The sequence below is a fragment of the Oncorhynchus clarkii genome, chromosome 7 (assembly GCF_045791955.1).
Source record: "Oncorhynchus clarkii lewisi isolate Uvic-CL-2024 chromosome 7, UVic_Ocla_1.0, whole genome shotgun sequence".
In the NCBI taxonomy this organism is placed as follows: Eukaryota; Metazoa; Chordata; class Actinopteri; order Salmoniformes; family Salmonidae; genus Oncorhynchus; species Oncorhynchus clarkii.
In genome coordinates, this window is record NC_092153.1 from 19,934,997 (window position 1) to 19,952,628 (window position 17,632).

At 40.7% G+C, this 17,632-nt stretch overlaps 1 protein-coding gene across 1 annotated transcript; it reads right to left on the reverse strand.

Annotated features, from left to right (window-relative positions):
- Positions 1-1,361: 1,361 nt before the first annotated feature.
- Positions 1,362-15,251, reverse strand: LOC139414148 (actin-related protein 3). Its single transcript, XM_071162029.1, has 12 exons — positions 15,035-15,251; positions 14,437-14,492; positions 10,292-10,416; positions 9,745-9,855; positions 9,564-9,659; positions 9,095-9,202; positions 7,081-7,224; positions 6,672-6,845; positions 3,067-3,159; positions 2,717-2,842; positions 2,458-2,541; positions 1,362-2,264 (listed from the first exon to the last, which is right to left on the reverse strand). The coding sequence occupies exons 1-12, from the start codon at positions 15,076-15,078 to the stop codon at positions 2,169-2,171; spliced, it is 1,257 nt and encodes a 418-aa protein (XP_071018130.1). The 5' UTR covers positions 15,079-15,251; the 3' UTR covers positions 1,362-2,168.
- Positions 15,252-17,632: the final 2,381 nt, after the last annotated feature.

The window sequence follows — 17,632 nt, forward strand, 5'->3', positions numbered from 1 at the left end:
ACCTAGGCTAATCAACCATCTTTATTAGACAAGTTTAAAATTGACTCTATTGGTCAAGTTTTTTAAAACTTATGCTGCGGTCTCAACTAACTGGGAAGGTGGTATTACCACATACGACTGGAAATAATCCACTTGAACGCCCCTCCAATTCGTAATTACAAGTGGGAAACACGTCTATAATGACGTGTTCAAAACAACAAATCTCTGACTTCCTACTTCAGTGCGTTCAAGACAACTGGGAACTAGGGAAAAAAACTAGCTCTGACTGGGAAAATTTGTTTTGAGTTGTCATCAATGGATTTCGAGCTCCTTCATATTGAGCGGTCAACTCGGAATTCCAAGTTGGAAACTTGGCATCTTGCTAGAGCTCCGACTTTACAAACAGAAGATCACTGATGTCATGATTGTACCTTATATATATTTTTTGAGTTCCCAGTTGTTTTGAAACCACCATCATTCCTGAGCACAGAGTTCTCCCACATGCTGACCTCTGACGTCAACTACTAAGAAAATTACCTCAATAACAGCATTTTAGGCAGTTAAATGTACCAATAAAACATTATTTATTTAAAAAAATCTATTAATATGGTTTTTGAACACTATAATTTCTTTACAAGCATGATACTGCATTGCCATTAGCCAATCAATGTTTCTCAACTAGTTCAAGCACGTGAATACAGCCAACTGGTTTTTACAAATAATGACCATCTCCAGTTGGTTATGACTGCAACATCATTGGTGCTTTTTTGCTCTGGCAATTCTGACATTTTGCAGTGATTTCTGTCCAATGTGTCACAAAAATGCATTGGTGAGGGAAAATTATGGCTTGATTGAACCATTTTTAGCTGCAAATGTGCGGCGATTGGTTAAAATCGCGAGCCCTCTTTTTGAAATGCAGTGATCAGACAGTAATATTGAAGTGATTTGACTGCAGTTTTCCATTGAAAAAATGGAGCACACAACCATTGGTTGATGCATGCAACGTCTGAGCAGGGGGAACACGACCAAAATGGAGGAACCCTGAGCTCATGCGGGAAAGCATGCTCACGCGAGAGGGAACACCCACTTACAGACAGGTACCTTGATTTTAAATGGTAAACAGCCATATTAAACACAATTTTGTTTGTACACCATCTTTGGTATATACAACTCATTTGTCTATTGTATGTTAATTCCTGATGTAGTCACTCCCTGAAATGTATTGGGGGGGGGATTCCATTGCTGAATATCATTTCATCTTCAGTTTACTGCTTTGTTCATTCACCTTGTTTTGAAAGTTACATATCGAAAGCACTTTCTAGACTTAAGACACTTACTGTAACATTAAAATAGTCCTTTCAGGCCAAAACCATCGAGACACATTTATAGAAATATCTGTCTGCCTTTATTGGAATGTAGGTAGGCGTTGAAATACACAAGATCCTCGACAGCAATGGTGGTCTAACAATCATTTAAATTTAACGGATAATACATGTAACTTTTTTTGGTGAAGATACTGTATGATTCAGGGACTCATGGATTCCAAACCAATCCACGAAGCGACCACACAACAAAACTGGGGATGGTAAGACTACGTTATAGCTTGAGAGAATATAACCACTATCAATATTACATGCGTTATGGGTTCTTGTCCACCCCAAAAATATATATTTAATATATATAAACTCAATAATATGAAACATAAACAAGCTATACCCTTGAACACACAGAGAAGTGCATCTGAAAAAAAAGAGCTATTGAGTAAATATAATCCAACTGTACTTAATTGCTGTATGTGTGGATACCATAGAAATAACGGGCACATACTTAATCATACAGGAGTTCACTTTATTATCCTGTTCTTGCACATTACTTTGTGTCCACACAATTGCTCTGAAAATGTTTTTGGCTTTAAGACACCATATCCTTCTCTTTTACATAGATATTCACCCCCATTTGTCAGCCTGATAGTTTGGTCTGCAGTTGATAAATGAGTCATTCTCCATAGGAATAGAATCTAGTCCTTCTATTTCTATGTCATTCTCTTCCTGTATTTTGTCTGTAACCGCAGCCCTGGAAATAGGCTAGATTAAGCAGCGACCATAGTGCAGTAATGCCACTCTGCCTCTGTCCGTCCACTCCATTCTGCTCCAACTGCAAGCTCCAGTGATAACCGAGGGAAGTCCTTTTTAAGACATGACCCCGAAGACAGGGTTATGGCGGCAGATGCTCGGTCCGATCTCCTCATAGTCTTTTTTGGTGTGGCACACTTGGTAAAATTCCGGCTGAGGAAAGAGTAGATATGACCGTTATTATTTGTTGGTGTACACTTTTCCTTTCAAGTTTCCAATTTTATATTCTAACCAAGGCTAACAAAGCCTCCAAGTGTCTGTCTTGAGCTTTTACATCAGTAGAATATATATTTCTGATAGTAACATGAGTTAACAGACAAAGACCCCTCTAAGTTTTAGAACTCACAGTTGATGCCAACATGGACCCGCCAAACCAAACAGCGTATCTCTGCATGTGGTGAGTTATGACTTGCACGTCGATGGGTTTGGGCTGGCAAAAGAACATGAAACATAGGTCATTATTGAGGAAATAACACCGATGATTATGCTGGAAATGCAAAATATGACATCATTTTGAACATTTTAGGAGCCACAACATCCATAAAGTTGTAGCATCCCTATAAGAGTGCTTCAGCTGACTAGGTCAAATGTAAATCGGTTCTCACCTTCAACTTGCCACCGCTTAGTTCCTCACTGAGTTTCAGTCTGCCGTCCACTGTCCTTTTCAGGTCCCTCTGCAGACGACGGCCAAAATCTCGGAACATAGTGGAGCCTCCAGAGAGCACAATGTTCTGCATAGCAACAGACAAGGAACCTTGAAATACTCCTGAATAGATCATTTAGAAAGTAAAACCCATTTCATCCTCATAATTTCTGGATGGAGACGAGTCTCAGTATGTGGCATAAGTTTATCGTTTTAATAAATCATGAGGGCTGCTTTTATATTGTCAAACACAACGTTCTTGTCGCCTGTCATGTGAATGAAATACAACGAACTTGAACTCCACAGGCGTACCTTATAGAGGGGACGTCTGACGTCAATAGGGCAGTTCTGAATGACCTCATCAACAACCTCTGAGATGGGCTGGGTGAAGTCAGGGTTGGCAAACTGGGGGAGGAAAAAAGTATAATACAGTACAACCAATGTTATTAACAGAAATGTCAGATATTTTTCATTTTTTTAAACAACTAATTGACCAATGTGAGTTCAGTTTTCTTCTGGGAGCTCAATGCTGCACATTGCAGTTTCTCTAGAAATCAAGCAGATCTAGCCTGAACTGTGCAATGTAGTAGGGAGTTGTCGTTTCTAACAGGCCAATATTCCACATAGGTTAGCACATAAAAACATGGTAATTAACTACAATGACCATAATCCATTGTGCATCTACTTGTCCAATCAGTTTATTTTATGCTTGCTACTGAACAGAGAAGAATGCATGGCCGTGAGGTGATACAGAGAGCAGCTGTTACTTGGCGAGTTACACTATATGACACCTGCTCGTCGAACATCTCATTCCAAAATCATAGGCATTAATATGGAGTTGGTCCACCCTTTGAGGATATAACAGCCTCCACTCTTCTGGGAAGGCTTTCCACTAGATGTTGGAACAGTGCTGCATGGTCTTGCTTCCATTTAGCCACAAGATCGTTAGTGAGGTAGGGCACTGATGTTGGGCGATTAGGCCTGGCATGCAGTCAGCGTTCCAATTCATCCCAATAGTGTTCGATAGGGTTGACGTCAGGGCTCTGTGCAGGCCAGTCAAGTTCTTCCACACCGATCTCAAAAAAACATTTTTGTATGCACCTTGCTTTGTGCACGGGGCTATTGTCATGCTGAAAACAGGAACGGGCCTTCCCCAAACTGTTGCCACGTTCTCCTGGCATCCGCCAAACCCAGATTTGTTTGTCGGTCTGCCAGATGGTGAAGTGTGATTCACTCCAGAGAACTAATTTTCCCTGCTCCAGAGTCCAATGGTGGCGAGCTATACACTACTCCAGCAGACGCTTGGCATTGCGCATGGTGATCTTAGGCTTGTGTGCGGCTGCTCGGCCATCAAAACCCATTTCATGAAGCTCCCGACAAACAGTTATTGTGCTGACATTGCTTCTAGAGGCAATTTGGAACTCAGTAGTGGGTGTTGCAACCAAGGACAGATGATTTTTACACGCATCAGCACATGGTGATCCCGTTCTGTGAGCTTGTGTGGCCTACCACTTCACGGCTGAGCCGTTGTTGCTCTTAGATGTTTCCACTTCTCAATAACAGCAGTTACAGTTGACCGGCACAGCTCTAGCAGGGCAGACATTTGACGAACTGACATGTTGGGAAGGTGGCATCCTATGACGGTGCCACGTTGAAAGTCCGAGCTCTGCAGTAAGGCCATTCTACTGCCAGTGTTTGTCTATGGAGATTGCATGGCGGTGTGCTCAATTTTATACACCTGTCAGCAACGGGTGTGGCTGAAATAGCCGAATCCACTAATTTGAAGGGGTGTCCACATACTTTTGTATATATAGTATATCTCTACCTGAATATACATGATCTAAGTGATTGATAGTTGATATTCAGCAGTCATTAAAATATGCCTAATTTACTTTGAAGAACTACAAAATAGTTATTTTGTCAGACAGCATGAGCATCAACTCTAAAGAGATGATGACTTGGAATTAAATAATAAAGTCATCAAATAAAACAAATGTAATATACACAACTGAAATATTTTATTAAAGTAAAGTAATGTGAATTAATTATGGTTATAGGTGATAAGCAGTAATGGGCGGTCACTACCATCATGAGACTTTTATTAATTGTTTTATTCTGTGTTACAGTATTCAACCCACATTCTGCACAATGGATTTAATGTTTAAAAATTATTTTCAAAACCAAAATCCTTAATTATGTTTTAATAATCAAACCAAAAAGCACTACAATCGCTCAGCACTAGATACATTACATAATACAAGCACAACAATATACAGTGCCTTGCGAAAGTATTCGGCCCCCTTGAACTTTGCGACCTTTTGCCACATTTCAGGCTTCAAACATAAAGATATAAAACTGTATTTTTTTGTGAAGAATCAACAACAAGTGGGACACAATCATGAAGTGGAACGACATTTATTGGCTATTTCAAACTTTTTTAACAAATCAAAAACTGAAAAATTGGGCGTGCAAAATTATTCAGCCCCTTTACTTTCAGTGCAGCAAACTCTCTCCAGAAGTTCAGTGAGGATCTCTGAATGATCCAATGTTGACCTAAATGACTAATGATGATAAATACAATCCACCTGTGTGTAATCAAGTCTCCGTATAAATGCACCTGCACTGTGATAGTCTCAGAGGTCCGTTAAAAGCGCAGAGAGCATCATGAAGAACAAGGAACACACCAGGCAGGTCCGAGATACTGTTGTGAAGAAGTTTAAAGCCGGATTTGGATACAAAAAGATTTCCCAAGCTTTAAACATCCCAAGGAGCACTGTGCAAGCGATAATATTGAAATGGAAGGAGTATCAGACCACTGCAAATCTACCAAGACCTGGCCGTCCCTCTAAACTTTCAGCTCATACAAGGAGAAGACTGATCAGAGATGCAGCCAAGAGGCCCATGATCACTCTGGATGAACTGCAGAGATCTACAGCTGAGGTGGGAGACTCTGTCCATAGGACAACAATCAGTCGTATATTGCACAAATCTGGCCTTTATGGAAGAGTGGCAAGAAGAAAGCCATTTCTTAAAGATATCCATAAAAAGTGTCGTTTAAAGTTTGCCACAAGCCACCTGGGAGACACACCAAACATGTGGAAGAAGGTGCTCTGGTCAGATGAAACCAAAATTGAACTTTTTGGCAACAATGCAAAACGTTATGTTTAGCGTAAAAGCAACACAGCTGAACACACCATCCCCACTGTCAAACATGGTGGTGGCAGCATCATGGTTTGGGCCTGCTTTTCTTCAGCAGGGACAGGGAAGATGGTTAAAATTGATGGGAAGATGGATGGAGCCAAATACAGGACCATTCTGGAAGAAAACCTGATGGAGTCTGCAAAAGACCTGAGACTGGGACGGAGATTTGTCTTCCAACAAGACAATGATCCAAAACATAAAGCAAAATCTACAATGGAATGGTTCAAAAATAAACATATCCAGGTGTTAGAATGGCCAAGTCAAAGTCCAGACCTGAATCCAATCGAGAATCTGTGGAAAGAACTGAAAACTGTTCACAAATGCTCTCCATCCAACCTCACTGAGCTCGAGCTGTTTTGCAAGGAGAAATGGGAAAAAATTTCAGTCTCTCGATGTGCAAAACTGATAGAGACATACCCCAAGCGACTTACAGCTGTAATCGCAGCAAAAGGTGGCGCTACAAAGTATTAACTTAAGGGGGCTGAATAATTTTGCACGCCCAATTTTTCAGTTTTTGATTTGTTAAAAAAGTTTGAAGTATCCAATAAATGTCGTTCCACTTCATGATTGTGTCCCACTTGTTGTTGATTCTTCACAAAAAAATACAGTTTTATATCTTTATGTTTGAAGCCTGAAATGTGGCAAAAGGTCGCAAAGTTCAAGGGGGCCGAATACTTTCGCAAGGCACTGTATATTGAAAGTCAATGGGATCATACCTCTGGGTGGAAGAAGATCTCAGGGCCGAGGAAGCGCTCGTAGCCCACGTCGATGGTGAACTCTTTCTTGCTGATGGAGTTGATGCCCGTGTACTGCTTGATCCACTTAGAGCCGTCCGTATCGTACTTGTTGAACTCTTTCACCAGGTCAGGGCAGACATAACTGAACCTTTCCTGGAACACAATATGGAATCGTTATCAATTGTAAGTCATAAACAAGTATACATATGACACTGGGTAGATGCCAAAGAGTTAACAAGAAGGAGTCATGATCTGTGACTGTACATCTCTGGTCAATGGTGCAGCACTACTGACCTCTGCTGTTGAACCTGAGAAATGCTCACAAATAATACATGTATAAATTCCTTCGGTTTGTGTAGGGAACAAAAAGTTAGAAATGTGTAGGTACCTTGACGGCTTTGGCTGTTTCCAATGACTGCTCTGGTGGGATGCCCACCTCCCGCTCTCTCAGCAGCTGCTGGGTGAAGTAGGTGATGTCTCGACCAGCGATGGGGATGTGCTTTATACAGCTACCGATTACGTAGCCTTCCGCCTGGAAGAAAACACAACACCAATCAACCACACAATCCATTATCACTCATACAGGAATGCAATACGTTACCATGTATGTGTTAGCAATAGTTGGAAGTTTACATACATTTAGGTTCGAGTCATTAAAACTCGTTTTTCAACCACTACACAAATTTCTTGTTAACAAACTATAGTTTTGGCAAGTTGGTTAGGACATCTACTTTGTGCATGACAAGTAATTTTTCCAACAATTGCTTACAGACAGATTATTTCACTTATAATTCACTGTATCACAATTCCAGTGGGTCAGAAGTTTACATGCACTAAGTTGACTGTGCCTTTAAACAGCTTGGAAAATTCCAGAAAATGTTGTCATGGCTTTAGAAGCTTCTGATAGACTAATTGACATATTTTGAGTCAATTGGAGGTGTACCTGTGGATGTATTTCAAGGCCTACCTTCAAACTCAGTGCCGCTTTGATATCATGGGAAAATCTAAAGAAATCAGCCAAGACTTCAGGAAAAAAAATCTGGTTCATCCTTGGGAGCAATTTCCAAACGCTTGAAGGTACCATGTTCATCTGTACAAACAATAGTATGCAAGTATAAACACCATGGTACCACGAAGCCATCATACCGCTCAGGAAGGAGACTCATTATGTCTCCTAGAGATGAATGTACTTTGTGCAAAAAGTGAAAATCAATCCCAGAACAAGAGCAAAGGACCTTGTGAAGATGCGGGAGGAAACCGGTACAAAAGCATCTATATCCACAGTAAAACGAGTCCTATATCGACATAACCAGCAAGGAAGAAGCCACTGCTCCAAAACCGGCATAAAAAAAGCCAGACTACGGTTTGCAACTGCACATGGGGACAATGATCGTACTTTTTGGAGAAATGTCCTCTGGTCTGATGAAACAAAAATAGAACCGTTTGGCCAAAATGACCATCGTTATGTTTGGAGGAAAAAGAGGGAGGCTTGCAAGCCGAAGAACACCATCCAAACCGTGAAGCACAGGGGTGGCAGCATCATGTTGTGGGGGTGCTTTGCTGCAGGAGGGACTGGTGCACTTCACAAAATAGATGGCTTCATGAAGCAGGAAAATGGTGGATATATTGACGCAACATCTCAAGACATCAGTTAAAGTTTGGTCGCAAATGGGTCTTCCAAATGGACAATGACCCCAAGCATACTTCCAAAGTTGTGGCAAAATGGCTTAAGGACAACAAAGTCAAGGTATTGGAGTGGCCATTACAAAGTCCTGACCTCAATCCTATAGAAAACTTGTGAGCAGAACCGAAAAAGCGTGTACGAGCAAGGAGGCCTACACACCTGACTCAGTTACACCAGTTCTGTCAGGAGGAAGGGGCCAAAATTCACCCAACTTATTGTGGGAAGCTTGTGGAAGGCTACCCGAAACGTTTGACCCAAGTTAAACAAGTTAAGGCAATGCTACCAAATACTAATTGAGTGTATGTAAACTTCTGACACACTGGGAATGTGATGAAAGAAATTAAAGGTGAAATAAATCATTCTCTACTATTATTCTGATATTACACATTCTTAAAACAAAGTGGTGATCCTAACTGACCTAAAAACAGGGAATTTTTACGAGGATTAAATGTCAGGAATTGTGAAAAACGGAGTTTAAATGTATTTGGCTAAGGTATGTAAACTTCCGACTTCAACTGTAGGTCGAATACAGCCGAGTAGTGTTCAGTAGGGCACACCGTTCCAAACTTTTGCAACAGATTAAGAAAATGTGTTCTTGTTGGACAAGTTCAGGAAGTTCCTCCCCATTTCACTTTGCTTCAAAACATTTGCCTCCTACTAAACATGACCCAGTTCTAGTAAAGACTACATGGAATGATGATCGAAGGCATGTACCCACCACTGGGATGACGTGGGTGACCCCATCACCGCTATCAATCACCGTCCCTGTCAGTGTCCTCTCGCCCACTTGTCTGGAGGTCCATGAGGCTGCCAGCGCCAGGACCGCCTGACAAGGAAAACACAGACCGTGTCACTTTCCACTAATGATTACAACATGTATTCAAAGAGTTTCAGATCAGGAGTGCTAATCTAGGATCAGTTTAGCCTTTTAGATCACAATCAATAAGATTACATATAGTCAGTGGGGAGATCTGATCCTAGATCAGCACTCCTACTCCTGTTTTGAAAAGGGTCCCAGAACTGTGATCCACCCAGAGGTTTCGCGGACACCTCATGGACACCATCATTTTTTCTGTGAAGTGTATTGAGAGTTGTGATAATGCATTTGAAATCAAGTTTGACTTGACCATGAAGAGGTGCAGGGAAGAGATTATATAGAACCAACATAGAACGTAGAGAGGATTTACCTGTACAGCGATGTAAAGACCTGGAACATTGAAGGACTCAAACATAATCTCTGCTGTGTACTCTCTGTTTTCAGGGGTATTCAGAGGGGGCTCTGTCTGTGGAGAAGAAAAGTACAAATCCCATAGGTTCCTGCTACTAGGTAGCATAATTTCCACACTAATGTGCATGTTATGAACGTACCAAGAGGAAGTAGTGGTCCTCGGGCTCTGCCCTCAGATACTTGAAGATGACCTGTTCCATGAACCTCTCCATGAGATCCCAGTCTTCCACGATCCCATGACGAATGGGCCACTGTAACAAGGGGAACAACCACACACACCATTATTTTTCCAGTTCTACTCAGTTCTAATAGGCATTTCGCATGACTTTACATTTAACATTTACATAGCAATCTACAGTTGAAACAATAAAGCAAACTCTCCCGACAGTTTCGGTAAAAATCTGACTAATGGGGTGAAGAAATGTAACCACTCTAAAATGCATAGATAGAGATATGGTTGCAAGGACTGACCATCCAACATAGTAGTTTTCACCATGTTTTGTTTACAAAGATTGGAGTAAAAACAAGATTATAATTCAGTTCTAATGGGATATGCCAGTTGAACCAAGTTTGAGGAAGTTATACATTTATTATATTAATTACTTTAGAATATAAGTCCAAAAATGTATGTAGAGCCTGCAGGTTAGCCTTTAAGTAGACCTCCCATCACTGGAAAATGCAATGTACCTTTGTTGCATAATTTGGTTTGTCTATTGCCTCGTCACCGATGTAAAAGTCCAGATCGTCCACCCCCTTCGTCATCCTGCGCTGGGCTTGGTCTCCAACCTTGGCCGACTCTTTGATGGCAATACCTGAAGTTTAGGAAGATTCAACGCCATCAATCCTTAGTACCAGCCTAGATATGGTTTGGACATTGTTGATTGAAACATCATGACTTGAGGGTGCTGATAGTCAACTTTACACAGGTGAGCTGATTAAATCAAGCATAGGGAAAGGAAACTGCTGATGCTAACCATAAGAAGAAACTCAATGAGTGGCAGGCCTATTACTTCGATATGTCTTGTAAAGTCAGTAAACAAATAGACACATTTTTATTAAAGAGATACTGAACGCACTGATTCTACATGGGTTTTTCGGTTGCTCATTACGAAAAACAAGAGTCACGGGGGTGTGGTTCGATGTGGCGGTTACGGATGTTTGTTCCCCATGATACACCATAAGAATAAAGCCAGTATCACTTTCTCAAAAAATAGTCAGAATGAATTCAATTCAATTTAAATCAAGACAAATGGCTTTATTGGCATGGGAAACATAGGTTTACATTGCAAAAGCAAGTGAAATAGATAAATAAACAATTAAATTAACAGTAAACATTACACTCACCAAAGTTTCAAAGGAATAGAGACATTTCAAATATCATAATATGGCTATGTACAGTGTTACAACATTGTGAAAATAGTTAAAGTACAAAAGGGAAAATAAACAAACATATGTGTTTACAATGGTGTTTGTTCTTCACTGGTTGCCCTTTTCTTGTGGCAACGTGTCACAAATCTTCCTGCTGTGATGGCACACGGTGGTATTTCACCCAATAGATATGGGAGTTTATCAAAATGTACATTTGTTTTCTAATATGGTCATATGCAGTGTGCACATAGCCTGTCTTCTCTTGAGAGCCAGGTCTGCCAACAGCGGACTCTCTCTCAATAGCAAGGCTATGCTCACGGAGTCTGTACATAGTCAAAGCTTTCCTTGTGTACTCTCTGTTTAGGTCCAAATAGCATTCCAGTTTGCTCAGTTTATTTGACATTTCCTTCCAATGTATCAAGTAATTATCTTTTTGTTTTTTCATGATTCGGTTGAGTCCAATTGTGTTGCTGTCCTCTGTGGGGTCTGTTTGTGTTTGTGAAAAAAGCCCCAGGACCAGCATGCTTAGGGGACTCTTCTCTAGGTTAATCTCTCTGTAAGTGACAGCTTTGTTATGGAAGGTCTGGGAAACACTTCATTTTAGGTGGTTGTAGAATTGAACAGCTCTTTTCTAGCTTTTGATAATTAGCAGGAATCTCATGCTTTATCACCCCCCTCCCATCGCCCCTACATTGGCGCATTCACGAATGCCTCCGTCACATGCACAAGTGCCTCAAAGCTGTGGGAGTGGAAATTAGAGGGTGTAGAGGCTTACTTAGACCCTCTGATAGCCATTTCGACCAGGCCAGCAAGACTGCATGCTCCAGCGTGAAGTGGTATCCCAACATGCATATGTTTGGAGTTTGCGCAATTTCATACAAAAGAATGGAGAGGAGTGCCTAATTACATGACACATGCATTTGTTTTCAACTGATTTAAAACTTGACATGTAACAAATGGAATACCTCCCAAATTAAATGTTAGAGGTTTACATCTTGTAAATAGGTGGGGGGGATTTGTTATTTGGAATTTCATGTTTGTTTTATTATTTGAATGTGGCACATGAATTGCATCATTCAAGTCACAAGTGTGTCCTAAAGTTGGTTTATTGAACCCCCTGCCACTCTGAAAGTCTCCCTCTGAGTAGTCAGCAACAGGTGACAACGGACACCCTCTGAGCGAGTTGGTAGGGGCGAGGGAGTGGTTTGGAATTCACCGTAAAATAGCTTGAGAAATATTTACTTTACTTTGACGTTGTTGCAGAGGAGCTTTTAGTCGCACAGTTTTACATCTAGCTAAGGTGTTTGGTGCAGTATTTCTTAAGTAAAACATTTTTGTGACGTCTTGTTTTATGTAAACAAAGTCTGAGCCGCTGGGCAAGTTTGTCTCGCTGTCTGTGGTCTGCCATATGACTGGATATCCTGTGGTAATGGGCATTGTTGAAATCAAAACCAAACCCTTAAATCATGACAAACTCTTGAACACAAATCTCACAAAACTCTGTTTTGGACGATACTGGCCTTATGACCAAATTTAACCTACTTGAGCTTTTTAGTCAATTTTATCGCTGGAATAAATGTTTGACTAATATCAATGTCACATACGTTGTTTTCAACTAAAAGTTATTTGATGTTTTTAATTATTTTCACAACATTGAATAATGAAGTAAGCTTTATCTGACAACTTTGAGTGTGAACCAATTACACCCCTGTCTGAATTTGTGTTTTTTACGCACCAGCTAAGCTTCTGGGAGAGAGCCACCGTTCTCTTTCGATTTGAAAATACATTAGACACAGGACATTCTAAATCAGCAGGTTTTGCATGGATGGAGTTACGGCTTGTCTGGTGACATCACGAGATGGTAAATAAGTTAATAGAACAAAAGAGTTCCAAACCACTTTGCCAATAACAGCTAGTTTTCAGTTGTTCCAACCCTGCTCAGACTACACCCAAACAGTCCTAGCAAAATTATTGCTTGAGAATTATAATCTTTTGCTTAAGACATTTGTTTCTTTTTGACTATTTTTATGGAAAACTATTACAGTAAGGTACTTAATTGTACCCAGATATGATTTGATGTTGACATAAAAACAGTTGCATTGGGCCTTTAACTATCTGCATAATGTGACTTCATTGACAAAGTAGATCACTTTGGTTTATGTACGTGTGGCCCGGGCCACACGTACATAAAATGTATGCACACATGACTGCAAGTCGATTTTGATAAAAAATGTCTGCTAAATGGCATACATTATATATTATTATAATGTCGGACGATGAACATTGTTCCCTCAACTACTTCCTTGTACCCTCTAAATGTGTAGGCCTACTTGTCATCCACCCAGGCTCCTAAACGTGCACATGTCATCTATCTACTGGCTACTTCAAGTCCTTAGCAAGCCTTAGCAAGTTTGTCCGTTATTCTAGTCAACAGGGGCACAAGGGGACTTCTGCTATGGAGCCATAACACTGAATATAGGCTGGACTAGCTTCCTTTCAAGCGGTGTCTGGACAGTTTCAAGTACTGAAAACAAGTAAATAGGCTAAAATAATTGAAAATAGACAAAAATGGTTTGTATTTATCACTGAATAACTAGTCTATGGTGCCTCTAACAAGCTAGCATTGCCATTTAGGGTCCACTGGATGACTCCTTGCTAGAGGAAGGCGGCCAACTCAAACTTTGTGGTTTTACAATTTTGTTGAATTAGGCGTGTTCGCCTACTTCCATTGAGCACTCCAATCAGATAAGAAAAACAGGAAGGACCGATACCAAAATGCTTTCAGCAGCTTCATTTAACTAATGACCATACAGTATGTCCGCCTTATGAGTTAGGCTCCATTATTTGGCTTATAGACCAAGGATTTTCTGTTTAAATGGCGAATTGGCTCTGGAAGCCAAAACAACCAACAACCTCCATCTAAACGTGAATCGATTCACAATTGCGGTATGTTTCTAAAAACATAAATCCCTCTACTTTCAAATCAAATCAAAATGCAGGATGCACACTTACTGTACACTGTTTTAACACCGCTGCAGCTGACCATATTTATCAGTGACAACACATTTGTGGCGTCCGTCTTCCGTTTACACACAGGTGTTCGGAAGAAGCAGATAGCGTTTTAGCACAGGTAGCCCACTCTTTATTCTGTCTGTTTGCCATAAACAAGCGCCGTAACATGGAAATATGGCCGTGTGGGAACCCTAACCCTATTTTCTTTCATTATTATTTATCGCTGATATAAAAGATCCTTATGCTGCCAAAACCGTACTGCAAGCGATGCGTGTTAATGTTCAGACCGAGCTTCGCGGTTCTTAACAAAACTCCTCAGTACAGAAGACACCTTCGTTCAATGACCCGTGTAGTGGAAAGGAACTGATAGTCATGATCAAGGGCTACATATCAGCATGGTACATTATCATTAGAAGACTGTATGACAGCGTGTGTGACACATACATACTTACATGAAGGAACAATAAACTGTGGCTCTGTGTTTCCAGCATATCCAATCTTTGTGTACCTACAACAAATGCATTGCATGAGAAAGTTCAGTGGGTTATATAGATCATAATGGTGTAATCATTATAGCTCATGATGCATGATCTAAAGCAATGGGGGGGGGGGTACTTCTGGGGTACTCAGTCCGAGCAGAGCAAAATTCAGTTGTTGGTACAGTAACCAAAAAAGGTTAGAAACAACTCATCTAACGGGTGTCATGACTGTCTATGGACTAGGTCAGTTATACGCTTCCACAAGTTAAAACATACATTGTACGTAGACTACAGTAACAGATTAAAGTCAATGCATACTGCTAATGTAACTTCTAACGAGTGGGGGACACTGATGGAAATCAGCTACTAGCAAGCTATTTTCTTGAACCTAAAATGGTTAACTAGCTAGTTTGCTGGCTAGATTAAACGAAATGAAGCAAATAAAGGTTGTTGCTGACTAGCTAGCTATCTTGATTTGTTTACTTTGCACGCCCAACGTGTATGCCATGTCTGGGTGCATCTAGCTAAAGCCAATGAATTAGTTAGCTAGCTATTAGCACTTGCTACTTACCCTGTGCCACAGTCAACTACACAAGCCGGTAGACGTCCAGCCATGTTTCCTTAAATATCTACTGCAGAATGCAATGGTGAATTGCTGCTATATTCCAAATGGGTCTTATAAAAAGGAAAGTCGTTCGTTTTGGGTAGAGGGATAACCATTTATTTAGCTAGCTAGTTTAGAGGCGGAACCCTGAACCCGCAGAGTGAAGTTACTTCCGCAATCACATGATGCGGAAGTTTAAAGTGGCTGACGAGACGCTGATCATAACGTTTGTTAAAGCATTTCTAATATCGCACATTATCAGAGGGTTAAGTAAATGTACACGTTCTAATTGCATGTAAAACATATGAAACAATTATTCTCTATAATGTACCGGTCGTTTTTATAGTAGCAGCAATATAACTGTTCAGTCAATTCATGGACAGGATTCTGTGACTGCTGATGAGGGTAGTAGACTATCTGAATAGAATATCTTCTTTGAACATTGCATGACGCTATTGAAATAAATTACATTTAAAAGCATTGTATCAATGCGTTAGATTGACCTTTTGGGTGAACATGAAAACCAAGATCTCTTCTCTCTATCCTATGTAAATTGTTCAATAGTCTATTGGTAAAATTGGGAGATTCAAGAAGTATACTGCATGAGTGATCTGTTTCACCCAAGTCCATCTCTCAAAAGTTTCAATTTTCAGAGCTATGTGTCCCTCGAAGCTATAGGCTAGTGCAGCACCCCAAAAAACATCTCCAGCGACCTGCTCTGCTTAAAGATGATATCATTGATTTACCTCCCATCAACCAGCCAAGGAGGATTGTATTCCCTTCCACCATGACCACATGGAAGGCCACTGATAAAGAAGATATATTAGCTGAGAGAGCTCTGGGGCTGAGAGCTGGATCCATCATGGAGGGCCATCTAGCGGCTAGACTAGATCCAATCCTTGAGCTTTTTAGAACATTGCCTTATTTCTCTCCAGGAAGAGTCTTCCATCGCTCACGTCGGTGGTCCGTCACTCCCTATATACTCACAAAGCCCTCAGCTTTCTCTTCTTGTTCAAACGGTCCTCTCCAGTCTCCAGTCAGTGGGAGAAACCATCCCTTTACTGTGTGTCGACATTAGGATGGGAAGAGGAAAAGCTGACAAATGGATACAGTTTAGCTGAGAAACCTTTCATAGGTACATTTGATTCCTGTCCTCATTTAATATTACATGTACATGCCCAGAGTTACTGTATTTGAAGGGTATAAGAAAGAGGATGCATGCAGTAAATTGTTATTATACTTGGGGTGTATTACTATTTCACCATTAGGTGGCAATATGCATTTGACAGTACAATGTACAGTCAGTGCCAATAGAAAGTACACCCCCTTGAACTTGTGGGATTGAAATAGATTTAATTACTTTTTTTTTACATTGATCTCCACAAAATACTCTGTCAAAGTGAACATTTCTATGTATGTGTGTGTATATATATTTACAAATTAATAACAATTAAATGACTAAAATATAGTCGTTACATAAGTATTTGCCACATTTGTTTAGGTATGCCTAAATTAGTTCAGAAGTAAATTTAGTTCAACAAATCACATAATACGTTATATGGACTCACCAGGTATGTGCCTGGTTAGGACGCCAGGTGGCGCCCCTGGGGTGGGGGGGCTGTCACACCAGGATCTTTTTCACCTGTCTTGCGCTTGTCTCCACCCCCTACCAAGTGTCTCCTATTCTTCCCCATTATCCCCTGTGTATTTATACCTGCGTTTTCTGTTTGTCTCTTGCCAGTTTGTCTTGTTTTGTCAGGTCTTACTAGTGTATTTCCTGTTTTTCAAGTTCTTGTTTTCTAGTCTTCCCGGGTTCCGACCTTTCTGCCTGTCCTGACCCTGAGCACTGCCTGCTGTTCTCTCCATGATTGACTCTGCCTTGGATTACGAACCTCTACCTGCCCTTTGCCTGTCCCTTTGTTTTAATACATTTGTTATAATACATACTATGAGAACCAAACTATCCGCCTCCTGTGTCTGCATTTGGGTCATATCCTGAGTTGTGATAGTTGTTCATTATTTTGACCTTCCTATCTACCATATACTCCATCTAAACGTGAATCAATTCCCAGTTGCGGTACGGTTAAAATACTTCTCCTGGACATTATCGTTCACCTTGATAAGACAAGACGTGAAAAAAAATGCTATTTTGCTAATGTATGAAAGGGGTCCCTGGGTCTCCGGTTTGCCTGGGAGGGTTCCCTGGGCAAGAAAAGGTTGAAGACCCCTGCTATAGAAAGAGAGGATGGATGCCAATCCAATCACGGCACAGGAACTGGACAGAAATATACACTATATATACAAAAGTATGTGGACACCCCTTCGGCTATTTCAGCCACACCTGTTCCTGACAGTTATATAAAATCAAGCATACAGCCATGCAGTATCCATAGACAAACATTGGCAGAATACTTTTCTTACTGAAGAGCTCAGTGACTTTCAACATAGCACCTTTCCAACAAATCAGTTCGTCAAATGTCTGCCCTGCTAGAGCTGCCCTGGTCAACTGTAAGTGCTGTTATTGTGAAGTGGAAATGTCTAGGAGCAACACTAGCTCAGCCGCGA

Bases quoted from the DNA above. Each gene is read 5' to 3' on its own strand.
- LOC139414148 (XM_071162029.1), bottom strand. From the start codon at position 15,078: ATGGCTGGACGTCTACCGGCTTGTGTAGTTGACTGTGGCACAGG. The intron at 9,203-9,563 runs GTAAATCCTCTC...TTTCCTTGTCAG, and splicing joins GTCTTTACATCGCTGTACAG to GCGGTCCTGGCGCTGGCAGC. The intron at 3,160-6,671 runs GTATGATCCCAT...TTCCTCCCCCAG, and splicing joins AGATCTTCTTCCACCCAGAG to TTTGCCAACCCTGACTTCAC.